At 43.0% G+C, this 11,090-nt stretch overlaps 1 protein-coding gene across 3 annotated transcripts in view; it reads right to left on the bottom strand.

Annotated features, from left to right (window-relative positions):
• Positions 1 to 10,110, bottom strand: part of kcnt2b (potassium sodium-activated channel subfamily T member 2b) — a 40,086-nt gene extending 29,976 nt beyond the window's left edge. For all 3 annotated transcript variants that reach the window (XM_086175736.1, XM_086175735.1, XM_086175734.1), the window contains exon 1: positions 9,797 to 10,110. In XM_086175736.1, coding sequence (XP_086031862.1) covers positions 9,797 to 9,885 — 89 coding nt within the window. In that variant the 5' untranslated portion in view covers positions 9,886 to 10,110. The remainder of the gene's footprint in view (positions 1 to 9,796) is intronic.
• Positions 10,111 to 11,090: the final 980 nt, after the last annotated feature.

Below are 11,090 nucleotides of genomic sequence, written 5' to 3' on the forward strand. Positions count from 1 at the left end.
CTGAAAATTCACAGGGTTGGAAAATCACCCTGGTTGTGTAATTATCATAGAGTTTCATATGTGCTGTATATAATTAGATCTAATCCCACACTTAAAGATAACATCAGAGGTGAACGCCCCTCTTTGAAATGCTATAGTCTGATTACTTTATGATTAACATCCTTTGGAGCGGCACTGATGCCGTATTTTTATAGGTGATATACGTGCGTAGAAGCGGATTCATGATTTCACCGACCCAGAACAACAGTTAAATTATGATTTGATAAAATGATAATGCCGGATGTCTTTTAATAGTCTGTCAGAACGGCTGCGACCTCCTCAAAGGACTCGGATTTGTTGCCAGAACCAACATCAGACCTGATTGAAAATGAAAATCCTGTGTATTTTTCATACCCGGTCTAAAATCAAAGGGCAAAATTGGACTCGACCGAAAAGACGTAGCACGTAGGTCTCACAGCTAATGCGATATAATTAAAATTGTTCCTACGTTTCATATTCCGGTCCCGTCACTTTGGAATTGGCTGTCACGCTCAGCCAGATCAGAATCGGCACTGTCTGCTATACATCAGACAATTAGGGAAAAAAATACTAATTCATTGAATTGTAATGAATTTTTTACAGAACAGTCACATCATCGCTAAAGGTTGTATTAACACGCCACAGGTTATCTCCCTACACCCCTGTATTCAGGTTCTTTCGTACATCTACATCTTTTTAGGGTCGACATTGTCGAGGAAAAAGCAAATATTGTTTTCATTCTTTATGAGACCGCTAACGTCGTGGTGTCAAATCACTCGGATTACGAACTGATTATTTCAAACACGGGGTCTCGCGTGTGAATGGATTGTTCCCTCAACTTTTTGTTGTGATTGTCGAGTATCTTGTGACACTTTAGTTTTACCGGAGAAAGCCATCGGGATCATTCAGAACGGGCTAATTGTTCTAAGCACAAATTAGCACTCAAATAACCTCTGTGACATTTACCCTCTCAGTCTACATCATTCTTGATGTGGCTGTTGGAGGAGCCGCCCTCTTTGCACCCTCTGGGTTGAATGGATAATATTTGGTGGTTTGGAAAGCGCTGCATTTTAAGCAGATGACAACGCAAGGTTGGTTACCTTAAAAGACTTTATAGCCTTGACTTTGACATTTTATAGTTTCATTTGAATTTCTTATTCTCCCCCACTTTTTTTTTTTCTGTTTATACAATTTCCTACTATTATTTATTATCATTATGTTTTACTTGAAACTCTGGCACAACAATTTCCTTCGGGATAAAGTTGTTCTTATTCTGATTCTTATTCTTATTCTTATTCTTACGTGGAATCACATGTGACTTGAACTCAACGCAGCGTCGATGGACGTCATGACCTTCACTGAGCTACATGTCATTGCGGTGCTGGTGTGGAGTGTGCACCCACAGCAAACTGGTATTTGAAATGTGAAATTCAAGCCAAAATGAATACCAACATGGTTTTAAGTCGACGATAATGATTTTACCGATATCTCGGTTAACGCGAGTTAACAAATGCCATTTTTTTTTTTTTTTGGGATGTCCATCGGGCAGCTTTACTTTTTCATCCTTTGCTCTGTCATGTTCTCATTGCCTTTGGACACTCAAAGTCACCTTTTATTCCAAAATTCATCCATCCATGCATCCCTCCATTCATCAAACTATTTCAAGGCTTTTCAAACCTTCTCGGAGGAACATGTCATGTCTTCCCGGGGGAGCGGGGGGGTCATCGTGCCCTTGTTTTTCAAAAGCGAGAATTCACCCCCCCCCCGCAAACCCCTCCCTGGATGCCCCACCTCCCTAAGTGCACGGCAGTGTGTGAAAAGTAATAGCCCAATAAGGAGTTCAACCGTGGCATAAGATTGAAAAGCCAGTATATTTAATCCAAGACCAGGATGGAAGAGGAAAAACAAAAACATTAAAGAAGCTTATGAAGAGAATTACTTCACGATGAAAGAAACAGGAATATCACTCTCACACTCAATGGATAGCTGCTAATTAACCCTGGAAGGCCCTCCTGAGGTGTGCGCGCGCGCACACACACACACACACACACACACACACACACACACACATATATATATATACATATCTATATATATATATATACTCACGCACACGCAACATAGAGGAATAGCCCCATTAGAGGTCTTTCTCTCACTGCTCCATGTCCAAAATATAGGCTTATCAAGTTAATTATTTCCAAACAGGCAACTAGGATCATCTCATGGGCTTTAATAAAGCAAAAAAAATGGCAGCTTTAACAGCTGGAAACAAGAGAACAGGAAAAAATGGGCATGGCATAACATTTTAAACTGGAGCCTGGGGAGGGAATTTGCGTTTCTTCATTTGCATGCACACTCTTGAGATTTGGAGTGTGAAGGAAAGACAGAGACAGAGAGGGAGACAACAGATGAGAGGGGTGTGTGAGTGTGTGTGTGTGTGTGTGTGTGTGTGTGTGTGTTGGGGGGTGGGGGGGGGCAATACAGATAAATAGACGCAGACAGATGGACAGACAGACAGACGGAGACATGCGGAGGAGGGAGGAGAGCTAGAGAGAGAGAGAGAGGGAGAGGGATAGTATGAATAAACCTTGTTCTCCTGCTGTTTCCACCCATGCCTGTGCTCCATAATGACACAGCACTGGCCATCTAATGACACAGTGGAAGAACCTAGAGAAACTTAAATGTGCACGTGTGCAGCAGCGTGGCATCGGCCCAACACAACACGGAAAACTCAGAAATAGTATTTGTACCCACTCGCGGCAAACTCGGTGTTGATTATACTATTCATACACTCACGCTGTATAAGTCAAACAGAAACGCCAGGTGAATGCTGGGTGACTCTGTTAAAAAAAAAAAAAAGAAGTAGTTAATTCCAAACTACTTCTATTTGAGAGAATAGAAGAAATTACAAATGTGTTTTCAAGATAAAAAAAAAATACAAAAAAAACGAAAACAAAGTGTCATCGCTTCCCAGACTAATAATGGAGCTGTGAGATGAAATCAGACGCTAATGGCGATCTGAAGATTTATTGCACAAAGTTTTCTCAGATTTACAGAATTACAGAAAGACACAGACTTTCATGAGCATTTTATCATCTAAATGGAGACTCTAAATGGGAGAAATATCGAGGCGTTGTCTCCTATTGGAAGACACAATAAAATGAATTAGTGGAGAAAGAACCGGTTTGAAGTTTAGGCTGCACCGTCTGACGGGTGAACGGGGTTCATATCGGGAAAAGGGGGCCACATTTAACCAACACAATATTAAATCACACAATATATATGCAGGCTAAAAATGAAGGCTGGAAAAAAAACACAAAATTCAATGGGATGCCAAGCAGCAAATAAATCACACATCATCACCGGGCTTAGGAGATGCAAGGTGTTCTGCACTTTATCCGCGCAACCAGCAAATGGTTGACAGGACAGCTTGTCCCTGACCCAGATACACAACCAACACACACAGCTGATTGTGTTAGGGACAGTGGGAGAGCAACAAAAGAAAAAAAAAATGATTATGCATGAAAATCCCTTTTCCTTGTGCTAAAAGGCAGATTTTCTTCTTTCGAGTGTCACTACAGGAGTTTGCGCTGGCTGAAGAGCCAGATGAAAAGAATGTCAAATTTTTTATTAATACCGCACATAGCTTCTACGAAATTGATTCTAACACTCCAGTGACTACAGCAAATACTTTTATAATAACTTAACGATGTCTGAAGCCTTTGGATGTTCTTGGTTTATCCCTGGCCTTTTTAGCGGAGGAAGGAAAGCATCATCCGATGAGGACGTTCGGAGTCCATTAAGTGGCCGCGTTTTCAGCTATCATCACTACAATTAGAGGGCTTCTGACGGCACAAACTGCTCTCGCTGGAGAGCCAGGAGGAATATATATATCATAGATCATTATAATTGGTAAACCATTACCGGGTCCTCAGCACTTATGGAAAGGCTTGACTCCGAAGAATAATTTACGAGTAGAAAACAATTATGTTTTATGAAATGTCATCAATACAGGGAAGATTAAGCCACAAAAATGGGCAAAAAAATAACCATTCAGTGACACTTAAGCAAAGACTTTTATATTACACGGAGCATATATTGTAGCCTAAATAGAAAACTTGAATTGCTGCCGGAAATGTTGTTTTAAACAGAGCGAGCTCATTTTCGTAAATGGGAAAAAAATATATCATGATTTTGTCCAAGATATGGAAACACGTGTGAGAAATGTCTTTGTGATAATGGTAATAATTTGCTTTTCGGCGCCGTTAAATTATCTATCACTATTCCCGGTGTTAAAAACGACTTGAAGGTGTTTAGAAATTAAAGTAGTAACCGTCAGCTGCTGGGCGGGATCGTGGGGGTGAAGGATACTGGAAGTGAACGCATCGCTGATGGCGGCATATTGCTTTGATATGGCCGCTTGTATATTTCATGTGATTAAAAGTGCATGACGGTGTATAAATTTCAGTGAAAGAATTTGATGGCAAAATTCATTTCAAAGTGAAACAGTGAGTCCTGAGGCGGAGCCCGATAAGAAACACACAGCTTCAGAGGATTTCCGATTGATCCCTTCCACCGGTTTATTTTCACACGCGCTCGCATCGCCGCCAACAAATTTCATATCGCTGACCCACATAGTTTTGCTAAAGAACAGAAATCAAACGCTGACATCACGGCAATAAGAAAACCCGCTTTCCCGCCTTAACTCGCAGCCATTTCCCCCAACAACCGCCCGCGGATTATAACTTCCATACATCATCGGTGGAAGTGCCCCAGCCCTTTCTCCCCACAGCCTGACGTAACTTGCTTCTCCTCCTTTGTTCAAAATGACCGTTCACCGCTTATTGCATGTGGGAGGATCTATTGACACATGTACCGGCTCCAATGGAGAAGGCACAGAAAACAACAGCGCAACGAAAAGAATCCACTGAAAAAGCATCAAGTGGCTCGGTAAATACCCTCTCCCGCAAAACCGTAAGGAATATCGAAATAAATGAAAAATATATATCATTTTCATTGGAGGAAACGATACGTAGCCTCGGTTTCTGTATAACTCTGTGAAACGAAATACGGCGACAATCCATCTCCCCGTCCCCGTGGATTATATGAGACTCCGATGTACGCAGACAGTTAGTATGAGATCGAATCGGCCAGATATAAGAATATCTTGAAATCGGTGCTGACAAGTGCAATGTGAAAAGAATGAAACATGAGGAGGATCATCTCTATTGTTTGTCCCTTGTGCCTGTGCAACTTATTGGATTTGAAAGACAACTTGGTGGTGTATTAAGATAACACGGTTTGGGAATAGGGGAGTTGTGATCCGTGGACTTTGGTGTGTGTATATGTGTGTGTGTGTGTGTGTGTGTGTGTGTAGCCCCCCTGTAAAAGTGTGACACAGCAGCTTCCTGCTACTACTCTAATGCCATGGGCCCCTCAAGCCACATTAAACACCACCAGGGCCCAGAGGTGCTCAGACACATGCTAGTCAGCCTCATGGCACTGTTAGTATCTCCAGCAGGGGGGCCGTCAAGTACTGATACAAGTCGCGTAACAAAAAGGAGGGCTATGAAATTCAATACGTAGTTTGTTAACTCCCATCGGCGGCAAAATCAGTTCTAAAAATACAAAGACAAAAGATGACCACCGGGGACACGCCCTTTGCTGACTCCGAGGGGGCGGACGGTTCTCTTTCAGCTCTGTTCTACTGTTCATTACGGAGGAAATCGACGAGATTTATCTTGTCCGTTTGATTTGTTGGAGTCTATTTCAAGCGTAGAGGCGCGCATAGCAACACGGTATAGGCACTGGTATTACAAAACGGAATGTGAAAACTAATCAAATTTAATCAAATGTAGCGAGTAGTCGTAAGGGTAAATTAGTAGTAAGTGTTCCTTGCGCTTGATGCCTACTTTCCTGACAGAATAGCTGCTCGGTTTTTCTCAATCAGACACCCAGAATGTTCGGTCCTGCAGGCAACATTTCCTCTTTGGCTTTTTAGAGGCTTTTATAATCAATAGGAGGAAAATTTTTTCGGGATTAATTTGATCTTTGCAGCCCAGAACACTTACAGCCGCAGTTTGCCTTCATCAAGCGCCTCTGGTTCCTTTAAGAGTGAAAGCTGGGTGTTTTTCACCTCAGACCAGATCTCTATCAGCAGAATTATGTGCATGTCTGCGAGGACGTGCGCAAGCCATGAATGAAGTTATGAGGTTTGGCTGCTCCCTCATCACCCCGTTGCTACCCTACAGCTGCAAATCTGATAAATACACCTTTCCACAAAGTGACTTTTCTCATCATGAACGCCATCTGCATTGCTAATAGGCCCACTTTATGCCTCGGGGTTTGCAGACGTGATGCATGAGATGAGTTAAAAAGCTGCCATTCTCAACAGGGAGTGGAACCTGCTTACTGAACTGTTTTTTTTTATAGAAGCTGATAGGAACTGGCATCTGAATCACATGAGAGAGGCTCCGTTGTTCACCTCACAAGACGGTCAAAGCGTCGTAATAACCGGGACTCACGTTGACGCTCATGTTAGGGGTTTTACCGGCCCCATTAGAGTAAACCTTGACAGGAGGAATTAAAAGTGGAAATGGTGGCAGAGCACGCAGAATGAGCCTGGGATTCAAAAGCAAAGAGGTTGTCTCGAGGAGAAAAATCTGTTGTTTGTATGGCAACATTGAACTCTGGGGAAGGCTTCTTCTGGGGCTAAGTATCGAGAACCGGGGGAAGCCCTGTTGGATTTTATTCCACCTCAAACAAATTTAACGAATGAGAAAAAGGGCTGCGCTGGGATTTGTGTTAGTTCACAAGTGGTTATGAGAATGGAATATATTGTTATTGTTCCAAAGTCAATGATGTGCATTAAGCAAGAATTTCATCACTCTAAGGCTGATTTGTAACATAAATATCAGGACCGCAACGAGCGAATATAAAATGGGAAATTACCGCAGGCTCGCTTAACTTTTCTATAACCCTCTGATATTTGTCATAGGAGAGTCAAGAACTACATCGAGTAGATAAAGAAGTTCATTTATTTCCGATGTCAAAATTAGGAAAAACAGTAACACTTGGAAAATTACTTTTGTCAAACCGCAAGACCTGCACTTACTCATTCAGGCATCTAGCAGACCCTCAAAACAGAAGCCTTCGATGTGATTTATAAATGAGTCTTTCCAATTTAAATACAATCCAACATTGACACAAGTCAGCAAGACATGCGCTCACTTACTGACTTGTTTCATTTGGCGCACACTCGATTAAAGTGACTTAAAATGGAAAGCATGTTAATAGCGACAGCAACTAGGGCCTTTCACCGGCGGGCCACATTCACACGATTTCTCTCGAGTAGCAGAATTCTTTGACCCTGTACAGAAAAAAAGCCAAATTCATCTTTGTTCTGGCATGCTAATTGACAAAGACTGTCAAACACTACAAAAACTATATTTAATTTCCATCAAAGTTGCAGATCAAGCTATAAATAGATAAATATACTTGATATTCAGTTTACTGCATAAGTCACAGGGGTGTCAAACTCAAGGCCCGCGGGCCGGATGAGGCCCGTGAACGAGTTTTATCCGGCCCGCACAGCTAAAAGAAACCGGATTACAGGGGTGAACCAAACAATAGGTACATTAACAGCAGTTAATATGTCATGATTTTACCTGTCCGTCCCACTTGAGAATAGATTTTCCTCCGTGATGCCCGTGCGCTAAAATGAGTTTGACACCCCTGGACTTTAGGACGTAGAAGAGCCACACATGAACACACAAAGGAGAAGGTCCACAGAAGTAGAATCAGAGAGCTTTGAAGCACATGGTGTGACTTTTGCAAGAAACATGTCTGCGTTGTTTCGCGTTGTCTTGTGATCACGTTGTGTGTTCAGCATAGCTACACTCATCTGCACCTCTTACTTAAAGGCCTCTGCATTAATGGACCATGGCAGACAAACTCTCTGTGATCGGTCCGTAATTAAGCCCTCTGTCACTATCAATCACAGCTCATCCCTGCTTCCTAATCAGTCCATTTTGTAGCATCTAATGATCCCTCGGCATCGTGATGAACATCTCGACCCCATGTTCTCTCTGTCCCTCCCTCTCTTACCCTCGCCATGTATATATGTGACATACAGACACATTAAAAAGCCGTAAAGAATGGGACAAGACCTTAATAAACACTTTTGTTAGACACAAATACACATATATCCCATTTTCACCTACATTAAGTAAAAGGCTTGTGCAGAATGTAAATTACAGCCTTTCATACAAAAAAAACACACACACACATAAAGCCCGCGGCTGAGTCTAATTTAAATGTCGCCGCTTTCTAGAGCCCCTTCAAGTGATCTGCATAGAATATCCCTGCGAGCTCTCACCCACATGGTCCTAATCGTGCTGTGCTCGGAAGGCAACGTAGCGCATCCGTGGGGCCGTCAAGCACAAATATACAGAGAGACATATGGACACGCACCTGCCACATTACTCCCTTCTTTTTTTTCCATCAGTTATATCAAGTGTTTCATTTCTCTTTGTTTGTCGAAAAAGAAGGTCTACCGCTTGTTTTTTTCAGACTGGCGTCTGCCAGAGCTCAAAGGGCCAAACGGTAACCTCGGTGCCTCGGTGATCAGGTGACGGGTCACACTGCTCTTATATGGAAACATTAGTCCTCAGGCAATAGCTGACAAATTAAAGGTTGGAAGATCAGTGATGACTGGAGTGAACGAGGCTTTCTAGGCCTCAGCTGAGCAAAAAAAAAAAAAAAAGGCTTTTATAGGTCACTGATACAAGGATGCATGCACACATACTGAGAGCGATACCTTTTTCTAGCATTGGAGCACTGTGGTCAAATTTGGTAACATGTCTATCTATATATGTACATACTGCTACAGTATAAAACCTTTCTCCAGCAGCTCCTGGATTGCTTACCTGCTTTTTTTTTTTTTCAAGAGTGAGTTCCCCTACAACTACTCGATTTGGGGGGGGGGGGACAATTCGCCTCAACGGGCAAGTGATTCCTCTGCGACAGAAGAGCCTAAGTGAAATGGAGGCTGAGGTTTTACATTAGACCGAATAATGAAAAGGGCTAAATTAACCAATGCATGTTATATTGCACGTCAGATCTCCTGCCCTGCAAATGGAGTGTAAGCAAAGGTTAATTGCCAGTTACCGGAAAGACCCATTACAAATTGCCTGTCCAGGTGGCAGATGGCTCACTATAAATTTGGCATGAAGGGAAACATGAACAAGACACTATGGGTCTGCATTACTTGCTCGCTCTCCATTTGTGCTTTCTACCAAAGGAATGCAACGTTCACGATGCACTGCTTGCACACTATGAAAACAAACGGGTAGCTGATGGTGAGGTTCCTCCTTTTATAAATATTGCTTTAGATGGGTGTTTACAAGCGCAGGGGAGCGTATTAGCAACAGTTGCTTCTGCGCGCACGCACACACACACACACACACACACACACACACACACACACAAACACACACACACACACACACACACACACACACACACACACACACACACACACAGGAGTAAACCTGTTGCAGCATCTTACAGGAAGATCCGCGCAGCTGGCAGTAGATCTGCTCCACTGTCACACACACACACACACACTTGAGGTGTTGGAGATCAAATGCAAACATAAAACAATTCAGGACTACTTTCTTTTCTTTTTTTGTTGACAGACGGTGTTCTCACATTGCGCAGAAATGCGGCGGATGCTGTGCGTCGTGCGTAAACTGGTTTGAAGGAGCTGGATCCTCACCTGTCGTCGGTCTGCCAATCCCCGAGCAACAGGTCTCGGAACCGGTACCGAGGTGGAAGCGGGAGCACCTCCTTCTCCAATTCGACCATGGTCCTCCTCCTCCTCCTACCTCCTTGTTCTCAGAGACAAAGACCTCCGCGAACCGCACCAGCACACGGGGAGGAGGTGGACCGACCCCGGAACCGACTCCGGTTTGCGCTATTCAGAACGCAGCCCGGCGGCACTGACGCGCTTCATGGCTCCGTCCCTCGACATCCCACCAGAACAGAGAATTCAACTTCTTTTTTTTTTTTGAAAGGGAGGGGGGGTCAGAATACGGCTCTACTCTTCCTCCCGCCGAGGCAACAGGTAGAGCCCGTTCATCCGTCGCTGCGACGGTGTGACAGCTGGAGAGCAACTGGTTGCCTTTGAGAGCGCCAGCATCCTCCCTTCCTGCGCGCCGCCCGAACGCGCTCACTGTAAATGGTTAACCAGGCGGGGGGTGGAACCCCCCCTCTCTCCCCCCACCACCACCCGGTGAGACTTTGAATGGCCGAAAAAAAAACATATAAATGGAAAAAAAAATAGTCTTATCTTAACAAATTGAACATTCTCCGCGCAAATCTGACTCTTGCGTCGTACTTTACTGATGCGCCTGAGGCCGAGAAATCAAAGCGTTTTTTTTTTTTTTTTTTGGACATTTTATTTTTATTTTTGGATTGGAACTCCCATTCTTGTCACGTTCAGTGGTCTTTGGTGTTTTCTTTCTTTTTTTTTAAAAAAAAAGTGGCGCATTTGAGGACTTGCCCGTGCTGACATGTCAAACGCGTCCAATTAATTTGGAGCGTTCATTTCCAGGCTCCTAACAGGATTGTGCACGGCTTGTCAACCGAGCCGGGTGATTTGCTTCTCTATCGGAGTATCCATATGCTCGAAACAAAAAATACACAATATAAGATAAATAAACCAATGATGAAAAAATACAATGAAAATGAAAAAATACAATGAAATCCCTCTCTTATGGAATTAATTATAGGAAAAATCATCACACATGGAGTTCCTGCAAACGGTGCTGCAGAATATTAAGTCTCCATGTCTCTATTAATATTTTATTTTCTTGTTTTTGTTACTTGTGCTGCTCATTAATGAGCATTTGTAAACTCGTGTAACGATGCCGCAAATATTTCCATTACCTTGCAGCTTTGCAGAATATTAGTTTCCTGCATGTAACCCATTTATCTCAGTAGTCATAATAGAGGTTGAAAATGAATTCAGATGTGCTGCTCAGGACTGTTGACTCAAAGCCATGCACAAC

Source organism: Fistularia commersonii, chromosome 28, assembly GCF_037954325.1.
Source record: "Fistularia commersonii isolate RoL2024-O1a breed Wild chromosome 28, RoL_Fcom_v1.0, whole genome shotgun sequence".
Lineage (NCBI taxonomy): Eukaryota > Metazoa > Chordata > Actinopteri > Syngnathiformes > Fistulariidae > Fistularia > Fistularia commersonii.